The following is a 12,459-nucleotide window of genomic DNA, read 5'->3' on the forward strand; positions in this document are numbered from 1 at the left end:
AGTGACTTACCCCACTCAGTGAGTGACCTTCGCACCCGCTTAAAGTTACAGGGGTCCATCTGTAGGACGTAACCTCCAGAATATTGTTTGTCAATTTCCTCCCTAGGTAGGTACCTACCTACGAAGTACAGATGCAGCTTATTTTTTTATTTTCACGGATGCGACTGACTATGTGCAACAAAAAGACATGCTTACATAATACTGAAATGGATATGCTCATTGTGGTATGTTTTAGGTGCCGACTCTTACAACTAACCTGATATGAGCCCGATCACAGCCCACGGTGACGTCGAAGGCTGAATCGATGTTCTTAATGGTGCTTAACAATATATAACAATTGGAAACTAATTCCCCTACCTTCCCACTGCCTGGTTTCATCAGGGCAGATATCCAATCATTCAAGCCATGACTTCATCCGATCAACCTGTCTTAATTATCGGCGCCGGCGTCGCTGGTCTCACATTGGCGCAAGGCCTACGCCTCCGCTCAATCCCATTTCGTCTCTTTGAGCGCCATCCGCAGTCACATAGCTCACAAGGCCACCGTTTTCGTATCTCCAGAGATAGCCAAGCCGCCCTCAACAGCGTCCTATCGCCTCAGTTACAGGCCCTTCTCAAACGCACCGCAGCCGATCAGTTTCTCTTTAAGCCGCGATATGTCGACGCCAAGAAGCTCGACTTCGCAAAGTTAACACCGGTAGATCCGGATACGATGGCCATCGACCGGACATGGATCCGTATGCTGACCACCCTAGGCCTTGAGCAATCTGTTGAATACGGAAAAGAGTTTAGATCCTACGAAATCGTGGACGGGCAAGTTCAAGTCAAATTTACTGATGGCTCGGCCGTATCCGGGAGGCTTCTCGTCGGCGCAGACGGTATCCGAAGCCGTGTGCGTAAGCAGCTACAGCCAAATCGCAAATTGCTTGATCTGGAGCGCAGCATTATGTGGGGCCGCACTTTATTAACCGACGATCTAAAGGAGAATATACCGCAAGATATGCTGAGCTGGTGTATGTATCTAGACCAGGAGACTAATGTTCAGGTTGTCGTTGAGCCTATGATATGGTCGAAAAGCGTGCGGCAAGAGTCGGACGCCAAGTTACCTGATTTCCCCGACTACGTATTCTGGGTTGTTTGTACAGCATCTTCACAATATTCGGAACTACTACCAAAGACGGTGGAGGAGAAAAAGTTGTTTTTGGAGAAAGTGACCAAGACCTGGCACCCCGCCCTCAAGCTTTTGCTTGATTCGGCTACGCATGATCTGTCTGCTTGCGCACCTGTTTTGTCGAGCAAGCCAGACATCGAAATTAGCTCAGTTGGTCAGCCTAGTAAGCTGGTCACCCTTGTCGGCGATGCAGCGCACGCAATGAGTCCTATGGGTGGTTCTGGCGGTGCTACGGCTATCTTGAATGCCGCAGATCTAGCGCGGATAATTGCTGAAGAAGGCATCACGAAAGGTAGTATCGCGAACTTCGAGGCAAGGATGGAAGAAAAGGCAAAAGACATGATCGAGCACTCTTTCAGGGGCGGCCAGAAATTCTGGCGTGGGAAGGAATGGTCCGAATACAGCGAGACTGATGTTTGAAGATCTATTAAATTAAATAAAAATTCCTTCTCCCATTCCCAGGGTATATTTCTCATTCCGTTTTACCAATCAGTTCTCATTGTACCTCCCACCACCTACACTGCATCATCTCCTGTTCTACTTACTGCCATATCGCGCAACTCGATAGCTTCCCCACTCCAACTAGAATTCTGCTCATCCGATCTCTTCGCCGCATCCACCCACTTTCCCTGTCCCGTACCAGGTCGCAATCCCTGCACACTTTCTCCCTTTTTATCCCGCGCCTCATCGCCGGATCTCTGCCCGCTCCCCTGATCATAGGGGTGGTGTCGTCCCGAGGACAGCGACAACGCCGCGGCTGCGTGTCGGATCGAGTCAAGCGAGACGCGCAACGCGCGTGGCAGGGACTGTTTAATTGCGCGACCGAGCCGGAAGGAGAGGTGTGGAAGGTTGGATGCAAGCAGGCCGACACCGATCTCGATCGTAGGCCAGTTAGAGAAGAGCAGGGAGGATCCTGTGCTCATCGCGATTAGCATGAGGTGAAATCCGGGAGAGGGCTATGCTGGACATTGAAATACCTTGGAAGAAATTGGCCCCGCTGCCAGATTCTGTAAGCTCTGGTTGGGTGAGGTTTACGAGCTGGATGATGGTGTTGTTGAGTCCAGCGACGAAAGCGCTAGAAGCGAGTTAGCCTGGCACGGGGGGGGGGCATTGGGGGGGGACGGACAAGCCTCCTAAAATGAACACTACACTTATTGCTATCTTGCGCTTGAAATCGAGATGCAGGCGCCATACCTAGAGGCAGTTTTAGTGACGCTTTTAGAGGTAGCTATTAACAAAACGAGCGAAAATACTCACGAACGGAATAGGCATTGCCAACAAAAAGAAGTCGATAAAGCTGTCCAAGGCAAACACGCCCATCTGGATTTCAAACCCCCATGTTGGACAGGCGGACCAGCCTCCTTCGAGATTCTCCTTAAAGTTTATACCGCAGTAGAATAGCCACGATAGTATAGCGTAGACGAACCAGACAACCGAGAGCCCGATGAGGGCCCAGTTGCAGATGTTGAAGGCGCGGCCGACAAAGATGCGACGATAGAAGCATAGCATGATCAACTTGACGAGGAAGTTGGTCCCCATCCAAAGAATCACAAGCGCAGCTGTGACCTATAGAATAGATGAGTTCCATGGCATTGGGCGAGTATGTTGTGGTGATGGAGTTGACATACCTGCGCTACGACGTCCTCTTGAGTAGTAGGCGCGCCATCGACAAAGGCACCCTTATAAACTCCTGAACGAAATGAGCAACTGTGCAAAGTATTTCAACCGGGACAGCGACCTGCGATAAGTGAGGCGCAGCAGCCTGTCAAACAGAGCTTTTGCCGAAATGTCAGACTTCTAGAATACACATGATTTTCGGTGCGGAGAAGGCTTACCCATGCCGGAATGCAAAGCCAATCGTCGAGCTGGCGCTCTGTCTTCAGCTTCTGGCGCGTGTAGAAGCGGAGACACACGAGGATCCCGTCGATTATGGGGAAGGAAAACCCTACAGCGAGAGCACTCTGAGTCGTCCCGACGCTGGACATGCTGCGCAGCGGTTCACAAAGATAGATAACATAAACCAGTCGAAATATGGGCTTCCCTGAACAACAAAAACCATCCGTCGCGGCCGCCTTTAGTAATGGCTCGAGCTAAGAAGGTGAAGACCATGAGTGCGCCACAAACATCACCAATCAGGGCATGGCGGATGGTAAATAAGCCGGAGGATTGACCGCGTGGGATTAAAGTAACGCTGCCTTGACCGTTGCCTTTTGGGGCCGATACACAGCGCGCATAATATCAAGCCGGTACCGTTTCATTCTTTACACATGGCAATTGAAGAAGCTCAGCCCTTCTCTTCCTCTGGTAGGGAGGGGGGACCGGACGTTATGCAGTGCGCACTTATCAAATGCATATTCGCTGAGTGCCATCGAAGGATCATTGGCTTCATGTATGATTAATGAATGCTACAGGTGGGAAGCATTAACACTGGGGGGAATTCCGCCGTCGTATTGGTTTTGTACCGTACTACATGTGGGTGGGATTTGTGATCAGCTATCAGCCCATCAATAATTCAGCTACAATATTTTCACAGCAGTGCCAAGTAAAACTCGTAGGTAAGAGTATTATTCGTACTTCGTGTGGTGTGGCGATGAATATCGCTCAAGCCGTGACGGCAGCAAGGGCGGCCAGGACAACCCACGTTTCTGTGTCACTTTTGATAGGTAAGACGACGCCTTCTAGATTTCTACCTACCTAGGTAGGTAGGGATGGGATGTAAGATCACCGATGCAGGCGCGGGAAGGATTTTGTGTTATCGCTTCCAATCGGGATAAGATCGCACTAGAAGACTAGGAAGAAGGTATCTGGTACATACACCCCAGAAACGAAGCTGTTCAAATCGTAAATCCTATTTTTTTTTCTTAGCTGTAAGATACGGCAGTTATAACGAACACGAGGATGAGAATGTTCAAACTTCCACCTAATAACTCAGAAGTTCAACTAATTGAAGATACGTCAAATGCCTACCTAGCAATAGAAATCTCTCCAGCAATATTATCTCAGAATAAAAGTATGTTTAAATGGTACATATTCTCGGGTTCCGAAACCGTGTTAGAAATGAAATACTATCCCTTACTTAAAGGATCAGAATTACATGGAAACCTTAGAGGTTCTGTCCATGGTCAATTTGTTTTTGTCAGGTAATATGAACCAGATTTCAGTCACATAAGATGCTTACTTAATAGACTTTGTTCTCCTCTGCACAGAATTATGTAATGAATTAATAATATTTGAACATTGTTGAACCCCAATTTGAACTGACTAAGCAGCTTCTAAGTTGCTTAGGTACTAAGTAAATTGAAAATCCAAAAGCAGGTGCTTATCTACTAGGTACTAGGTAATAAAATATGATTACCTAATACTATGCTTACTAAATTGACACCTAGCACTTGAGAGATGGAAGATGAATTTTCATGTAATTCATGAGAGAGTTACTGTTTCTCATTCTGAGCGTAGACGAAGTTCGCTGCTACTCGTTTGTCAGTAGGTTGGTATTACGTTAATGCTAATACGACACTCACCAACAGGTTGCAATCCATTCTCCTTAGCCCAATCCCTCACCCCGTGCCTCGCCTTTCCTGTGCCCCAATTCCTCCTATCGCTCGGCTTGCTAAGGTTCAACGGATCTGTAGTTCCATTTACGGGCGCAAGAAGTAGGAAAACATATCTATGTTTTCCCGTCTCAGGAGGCGGGCCTGGTGGCCTGTACGATATAATGTCCGTTAGGCTAGATGCCCTCACAACGGCGGAGGATTGCGAGATCTTTATGCCAGTTGCGATGAAGTGACAAAACTCGGACCATTCTGGATTATCGCGGGATGGCGCGTCCGGGTCGGTGATGACAATGGAGTATGTTACGTTGGAGTTCTCCATAACCCCTAACGATGAACCAGAATCATCTCTCCGTACCGTAATGGTTGGTTCGTTCTGCACCTTATCCACTTTTACTGTATTTCCAAGTTCCGCCCGTTCTCCAGATGACCATTTGGCTTCTAGGAGAAACGATGGGAGGAATTTATCGATGACTGTAAAAGTCAGCAACGAATACCTTGACATTTCAGGGGGGTGATTTTCATATTAGTAAGCGATATTACTAATAGCATTAATAATCATGACTAAGCAGGTCTTGAACACACCTGTTGGGAAGATCTCGGCCTTTTCTAGCCTGGAACAAAGTTATCAGATACCATTTTCATGATAACCACAAGTGATGCTTTCGCAATCGCATACTCATATTGGACCTTATACACATCTGAATCTGACGGACGTGGTTCGGATGGTGAAAGGACAATCTGCTCATATTCAGTAGCCCCGACCAGCGTTACGAATAGAAATGGGAAAGTCAACGTGAACACAAACATCATCTTCGTGCTCGATAATGGATTTGAATCTACAAGTTCATTTATTGTATAAGTCAAAAGGCATTGTGGACAATTGCCGGTGTTGAAATTTTTATCATTCAAACCCCGCATTGCAGTACTCGTGATGTCATCTAACAGCATAAAGGGGCATCAAAATCCCTGCAAATGCTACCTTTCCTATAACATGGAAATAGACTTGTTACCGTAAGGGCGACGTGCATCTGAAAAATCACTGCTAATTGACATATGACACTTCAATGGGATCAAATAGGGAAGTCTGGCTCAGACATGCCTTTAAGGCGTCATCGTCGGAGGAACTGGTCGGAAAAAAACTTGCCAAGAGGGTTACTGCAGATACAGAAACGCGCACTGGGGTTCAAATCGAGTGTTGCAACCCAACTCGGAAGTATCTGATGAATCATCACTGCCAGACCATCGAACTTTCGATTATTTGCTTCTCATATCAAAGATGAACGGTGTTAAGTTGAGATAATGGGTGCTGTGCCTCGACGCCTGCCCGTAGTGCTCTCAATCTTCGCTGTTCTTGACCCGAATTGGATCTAGCAGATTGTTAGCGACACGTCGTCTTATGCTACGATCGTAACTTACTGCTCTTTTCTTTTCTCTTGCAATAATGGGTAGACCGAGCTTATCGGCCAGAAGCCTAAGCACTCTCTTGGCTGGGTCGATTACCGCTGGGTGGAACTGGTTCTGGAAATCACATTTCTCCCATACTGGAGAGCTGATCGCAAACCTGACAAGTTCCTCATCCAAGTAAGGAAAACGGACTTCCTTTCCCCAGTGTGACATAATCCGATCGTCACGACCTAGATTCCTTTGCCCGATACGACTAATATCTAACTTCAACTCATCAATGAGACGAGGGTATCCCCCATTCTTGAAAGCAGCTTCATGTCGTGCATAGCCACCGAACAGTTCATCGGCACCAAGGCCAGACAAGAGAACCCTAGCTGGCGAGTTTACGCTCGGCGGCGTCGGCTCCCATTCACACTTGTTTATATAGGAATTGCCTGTACCCCGTGCGGCGAAGTAAAGCGCCATGGCGATAGAGAGGTCCATCTCTGTATTATGGGGATGTAGTAATGAAACGATCTTTAACTTGTGGCTCATAGCCTCTTCGAAGGGAACATTAACCTATTGAACCAGATTAACATATCGTTTAGTATTATGTAAAAAGGCCCGAACGTACTGCGATGAAGCGCCAATATCGATCTGGGCACGCAGACTTCAGCTCAGCAAACGCTTTGCGACCCGTCACTCTATCTGGGCAGGCCTCATAAATATCAGACGCATTTTGGTGTGGTAGAGTTTTGCCTATCGAAACCTGGCGCGGATTTTCAAAAGCAACATTAATTAAATCAATTCCTTGATTTGTTGGTACAAGATCGTGAACCATTCTCGCAAGAACGGTACAGTCTATGCCACCAGAAAATAGGATGGCGACACGAATATCAACATCGGTCAATGGGTTTGGCGGCTCTGGAATGTCCAATACCCGCAACTTCAGAGATTCGTATAACCAGTGCTTGAGAGTCTCAACTGAGACTGAGTTGAAATCTAGCTTGTGTTCGGGTGGGGGTAAAGCCATATTGAAAATTCCAATACTCGAAACCTGTAAATATAAGTTTATAGAAACAGTCGTACGCAACAGTCAATGATTTTCAGCCAGAACTTACCATATCACCTCCACCAGATGATATCCAATCGTATTTAACGGTATGTGTGTTAAGCCTCAATCCGTGAGGTGTAGCCAGACGGGCGCCTAAGTCTAAGGAATAGACCCCATCTGCATTGACTTCCACCCAGCCGGCAGCAGGTACGTCTGCGACGCTCGAGAACGAGATCGAGTTACCATCTTCGGCTTGATTAGATAAAAGCGATCGTCGTCCAAGACGGTCTCGTCCAAAATACAGACGTTTCATCTGGGCATCATAAAAGAGAAATGCGAAGGGACCATCGATATTCCGTAAGATATTTAGAATGTGCGACTCTCGAGCTTCATCTGAAGTCGCATCCGCTGCATCAAGTTTGGCTAAGATAAGCTCCCCATCATTTTTACTGCTGATAGATTGTCCTTCAATCCTCCAGGCCTCCCCGTTCCAGCAAAGAACAGATCCTGTAGTAGGCGAGGTCAGAGGTTGTTTTGCAATATGGTCGCCTCGTAAAGCTAGGACGGTAGAGGTGAAGTTGATTGTCACAGAGTCCCCATCTTCGAATGGCAGTTCGCGACAAATTTGGCCAAAATGGTCTGGTCCACGATTTGACAACAATGTTTTCAATTCCGAAGAGATGATTCCGTTAGCATCTGTAGAGATCATTGCGTGAATACCACACATGTTTCCTAGTAATCTTCGAAGCTAATAGATAACCTCTAAATTTGTTGATTGGGGGAAAAAGAAGAAGCTGGAAAGAAATAAAGTTTAGAACCCACGCGTCGCGTTTTACTAAAAACTGTAGCCACATTTAAGCCACAAAATGCATAAGTGGGATGAGTGATTTTGCATAAAAAAATCAAATATCTCATAATTGGCGAATTCGTGCAGTTGTGTGGGAGACGAAAATGAGAAAAAGAAAAATTGAAGCATGCTAGCACCTCTCCGTTTCGATCGGAGGACCTCCGGGTTATGAGCCCGGCGCGCTTCCGCTGCGCCAAGGTGCTGTTTTCCTCATGCTGAAGTTATCAGTGGGTAGCTAAGAAAGCATTATAATAATATCACGGACAATGTGCCGGATTTTTACCGATTTCACCTAGTACTAAGCACTAGTCAGGTACTAGGTACCCACGATCACCTTGACGACCTTTTTCTCGTTCGACTCGACTCTCAAATCGTACTCAATTCATGAATTCGAATTATTTCCTAGACTTATGGGATATTGAATTACAATTTGGTTACTTCTATGTTTGATAGCGCGCCCATGTATTCTTCAAAACTTCACAACATCCAGTTTAACACACAAACTCGGCGCAACTAATTTCCTATACATCTCTCATCCTCCTATCGCCAGCTCCCAAAGTTAAGGATATCATTATCAACGTGACGTTCTGCTTCGATGTCACCCGTGACATAGTGGAAAACATTCGGTCAGATTATACCTATAACAAAGCAGCATCTTCATACCTTTGCTCACTCACTCACTACCACGCCGCACCTCAACTTGTGAATACGCATGGTTAAAAGCGCACCAGGTGGCAAGCGTCATTCTTATCCATAGCCAACACTACAAACAATTCATCACCCATATCTAGAGCTCGCTCTCTTATATTCAACACCAAGAGGGATATCATCCTAGCGCAGCAAACGGGGAAACCAGACCCACCTTCTTCAAAATCCAACCCTCTCAAACCTTCTCCGTAGTAACCCCCTTCAAACTATCCCGATCCCTCTCATCCCAAATCGCCCTCTCAAGCGAAGGATACACCACATCAGCCGCCCCATCCATCAACCCATCCACATCCACCAGCCTCCACCCCGCCCTCGCAAACCTCGCCCTCACCCCCTCTGCCATCCCCACAATCCGGATCTGCACCCCAAAGCCCAGCTGGCGACGCACATCGTCTTTCAGTTCCGCGAGCGCGGTAACTCCGGTCGCGTCGACAAACGGCACCATACCGAAATCCCAGACCACGACCGCGAGCGGCATCTCGCGCATCACGATGCCGCGACTAACGCGTAGTCGTGCGAGTCGCCGTTCCGCTGCCACGCTCCACATGCGCTCCGCGTCCGCACTGTACTGCGGGCTTTGCACGCTCGGGTACGCGAGCTGGATGGCTTCGAGCGCAGTGACCTTGTTCCGGTTCGCGTTGGGGAAGAACAGCGAGTCCGCGAAGCGGACGATGACCGTGTCTTCCGGTATACTCGGGCCGCCGATATTTTCGGTTATCTGCTGCGTGATAGTCGTGGTAGTGGCGGTAGGGAAGAGGGCGAGGGGTTGGAAGTCGGTTGGGCCGTTGCTGTTGGTGCTGTTGCTGCTAGGGCTGGAGGTTGAGTTCGGGGCGGTGCTGTTGATGTGGATTGTCGGCTTCGCGAATGCGGATCGTAGGAGCGTCCAGGCTACGCTCCATCCGGCCGCGGCGCCGATGCCGATTTCGGCTGATACGAAGATGGTGATCCAGAAGGAGACCATGCATGCGATGAAGTCGGCGAGGGAGATGCGCCAGTATCGCCAGATTAGGGAGAGTGGGCCGAAGAGGTGGATGACGGCCATTATCTATTGTGAAAGAGAGTCGTTAGCGATCTACCTATATCCCATCTCATGTGGCAACTCCCATTACGACCTTGACAAAAGGGGGAAGAGTGAAGAACTTACGATAATGGCAGCCAGAGTGGATTTCGGAAGCCAGTACAGGGCTGGGGAGAAGACATAGAGCGTCAGGATGATGAAGCCCGCGGTTACGACGCCATTTAGAGGACTCTTGACGTGACACTCCGAATTAACGGCTGTTCGAGATATCGCCCCGCCGACAGGCATCGCGCCGAAGAACGCGTTGACGATATTGGTAACACCGAGGTAGTTGAACTCCTGAGTCGGGTCGATGGCGTAGTGGTTCCTGCGACCGAAGGCCTTACCAACCGCTTGATGCTCAAGCGTACATGCAACTAGCGGTGCGATAGATCGTGCCACAACCTTCGAGAGTAATGCGGCACTTGGGGCTTTGGGATGTTGGATTCCATGCGTATTGACTTGGCTAATACCCCAAAGGTATTCATCTCGATCCTTATTGACGAGGTAGGATATCAAAGTGAAGATCACCATCACGATGATTGCCCTGCTGCTCGCCATGTACTTGATGGCAAAATGCTTATGGCCCCATTTCTGACCTATCTTTTGGAGTATCAGGAGGATAAGTATTGTTCCGAATCCGATCCCACAGGTTGGGCCGTCCCAGTGTGGGAGCCGTTTGAGGGCATCGCCGAGTTGATTAAAGGCACCATCCGGGCCGCCGCTGAGCCCGACAAGCGAAGCGACTTGACCCATCCCAATCACGAAGGCCGTGGCCGAGATGAATCCGGTGAGTACGGGGATCGAGACGTAGTCGAGGAGAAACCCAAGTCCAAGTAAACCTATAAGGAGGGACCAAATACCCACCATCATGGCGACGGCCGATGAGATGTCGACAGGTGTGTACTCGTTCTTTAAGTCACGAATTATTTCCGCCGTCAATAAACCGAGGATAGATGTTGGTCCTGTTGACAAGTCTGTATTCAAGTGAGTACAATTTCATTATGTTGCGCGATCATCTAGTTTCGTAAGTGTTTGTCTTACCCTTCGATGTCCCCATGAATACCATTACGGCGGCAGGGACCCAGCAAGAGTACAACCCATTTTCGATTGGAATCGTCGCAATCTTGGCATACGCTAGACCTTGAGGAATGAGCAAGACTCCGATCGTAAGACCGGCCATGAAGTCTTGAAGAAGCCATGGTGGTGAATATCGTGGAATCCATTCGATAATAGGGAGCTTGTCGAGAAGGTATTGTCTAGCAGCAGATGGGAACTTGGGTGGCGCAGTGCGGGCGAATTTTGCTACCCTATTGACGGTAACGTCCGTCCTAAACTCCTTTTTTACAGCAGCGACGTGCCTCTCCATGGTCAAGTATCAGATAGGGGTAAGGGGTTGAGATCGTTGGCTTTTTCTTCTAATTGATGGTACTAACCTCGATACAGTTATTAATATAGACTTCAGATCAAGTGTATAGACAACCAGGTCTCAACGCTCCCGGTTCCTAGGTTCGAGAGGGTTGCTTCCGTAAACAGAAGGTTTCATACCACTCAATCATTAAAGCAACAACATCTTCAACCAAGATAACCCATCGCTTCTAAGAAATCATACCCTCCATCGGCATATTCTCGCCACTCCGTCGGCATCAAACAGAGATTCCCTTAAATATTGGACTTAATGACGGACATGTTAACACATTCAGGCGAGGGTACACGACGTGAAACCACACCGAACACAGCACGCAGGCACCAGGGATCTAGTCAAAGCTGCGGCAAGCGGAATGTGCCTTCGATGCTCGTTTCTACATGTCTACCTAGGCTGGTACTCATATTGGCGACTCGCAGACGAATACAAGGCCACAAATTAGGCCCCATTCTGTGGCTAAATGCGACGATATCCTACGATGATAGCCGATCATGTCTTGGAGTGACACTGCCGTCCAGACTGATATTAGGACGCGGGGTAGTCAACATTGGAGCAAGTAAGCAACCTAGGGGATGATTTCAAAAATAGAAGCAGCAAATCTTATGAGCCAATCAATATTCAGATACATGGTTCACCAAACGGCTAGCATCGCTATCACACATCTGCGATGTGATTATAACAAATATATATGTACGACTATCGTCTTGCGAGCGATCTCCTTTGTATTCAAGATCTTGCCCGGACAGATTCCTGAGGATAGGATTAGTTGGTACTGCTGGATCCTAAGGGACAATTCCTATAGGTAATCGCATTATGGCTTGCAGATCGATTAATCATCCATGCCCTAAATGTCACTTTGACAATATGGTCAGATCTCTAGACGAGGATCATTAACGATCACCCAAGCAACCACGGTCAACATAATCTGATTACACAATGACGGCATGTAGTCTCCGGTCAACTTCATATGAAGTCAAAAGTTGAGTTTACAATCTTGGTTAGGAGTCTTGGCAGCTTACAGGTTTTAGAAAAGTTCCGAATCTTCGGATCGTGGCCAAGTAAGCGGCCAAGTCTGGGCGAAGGATCGTCGTACATACTGTACAGCGATCATGTGTATAGTTCAACATTGCCGCGATCACAAGTCCATGTGGCAATGCAGCCAAGAAAAACCGAGGCCTGTTGCTCCAGAAGTTGCCGGATAGCCAGGATATATTTCTACTGCCGGAATTCTTTTGGTTCTTTGATGCGGCCAAGCGCCTT

General features: G+C 47.9%; 5 protein-coding genes and 1 non-coding gene across 6 annotated transcripts; 1 reads left to right on the forward strand and 5 right to left on the reverse strand.

Moving 5' to 3' along the window:
* Positions 1–130: 130 nt before the first annotated feature.
* GGS22DRAFT_153914 (FAD/NAD(P)-binding domain-containing protein) lies at positions 131–2,284 on the forward strand. Its single transcript, XM_047959943.1, has one exon. It carries the CDS (start codon positions 406–408, stop codon positions 1,588–1,590), a length of 1,185 nt encoding a protein of 394 aa, XP_047823284.1. The 5' UTR covers positions 131–405; the 3' UTR covers positions 1,591–2,284.
* GGS22DRAFT_71258 (uncharacterized protein) lies at positions 1,638–3,638 on the reverse strand. Its single transcript, XM_047967886.1, has 7 exons — positions 3,006–3,638; positions 2,909–2,945; positions 2,799–2,860; positions 2,428–2,736; positions 2,297–2,364; positions 2,148–2,245; positions 1,638–2,083 (listed from the first exon to the last, which is right to left on the reverse strand). The coding sequence occupies exons 1-7, from the start codon at positions 3,153–3,155 to the stop codon at positions 1,686–1,688; spliced, it is 1,122 nt and encodes a 373-aa protein (XP_047823285.1). The 5' UTR covers positions 3,156–3,638; the 3' UTR covers positions 1,638–1,685.
* A 733-nt stretch (positions 3,639–4,371) lies between these two features.
* Positions 4,372–5,578, reverse strand: GGS22DRAFT_153919 (PEBP-like protein). Its single transcript, XM_047959944.1, has 4 exons — positions 5,401–5,578; positions 5,307–5,335; positions 4,692–5,195; positions 4,372–4,639 (listed from the first exon to the last, which is right to left on the reverse strand). The coding sequence occupies exons 1-4, from the start codon at positions 5,532–5,534 to the stop codon at positions 4,602–4,604; spliced, it is 705 nt and encodes a 234-aa protein (XP_047823286.1). The 5' UTR covers positions 5,535–5,578; the 3' UTR covers positions 4,372–4,601.
* Positions 5,579–5,596: 18 nt separating this feature from the next.
* GGS22DRAFT_153920 (asparagine synthase-domain-containing protein) lies at positions 5,597–7,949 on the reverse strand. The gene is made up of 4 exons (XM_047959945.1): positions 7,229–7,949; positions 6,742–7,164; positions 6,141–6,686; positions 5,597–6,091 (listed from the first exon to the last, which is right to left on the reverse strand). The coding sequence occupies exons 1-4, from the start codon at positions 7,886–7,888 to the stop codon at positions 6,011–6,013; spliced, it is 1,710 nt and encodes a 569-aa protein (XP_047823287.1). The 5' UTR covers positions 7,889–7,949; the 3' UTR covers positions 5,597–6,010.
* A 190-nt stretch (positions 7,950–8,139) lies between these two features.
* Positions 8,140–8,211, reverse strand: GGS22DRAFT_t13. Its single transcript has one exon. It is a non-coding gene; the product is annotated as a tRNA-Met (tRNA).
* Positions 8,212–8,373: 162 nt separating this feature from the next.
* On the reverse strand, positions 8,374–11,885 carry GGS22DRAFT_153924 (sulfate transporter 4.1). Its single transcript, XM_047959946.1, has 4 exons — positions 11,822–11,885; positions 10,818–11,755; positions 9,861–10,750; positions 8,374–9,761 (listed from the first exon to the last, which is right to left on the reverse strand). Exons 2-4 carry the CDS (start codon positions 11,140–11,142, stop codon positions 8,892–8,894), a joined length of 2,085 nt encoding a protein of 694 aa, XP_047823288.1. The 5' UTR covers positions 11,143–11,755; positions 11,822–11,885; the 3' UTR covers positions 8,374–8,891.
* Positions 11,886–12,459: the final 574 nt, after the last annotated feature.

Source organism: Annulohypoxylon maeteangense (assembly GCF_022496945.1).
Source record: "Annulohypoxylon maeteangense strain CBS 123835 unplaced genomic scaffold GGS22scaffold_2, whole genome shotgun sequence".
Taxonomy (NCBI): Eukaryota; Fungi; Ascomycota; class Sordariomycetes; order Xylariales; family Hypoxylaceae; genus Annulohypoxylon; species Annulohypoxylon maeteangense.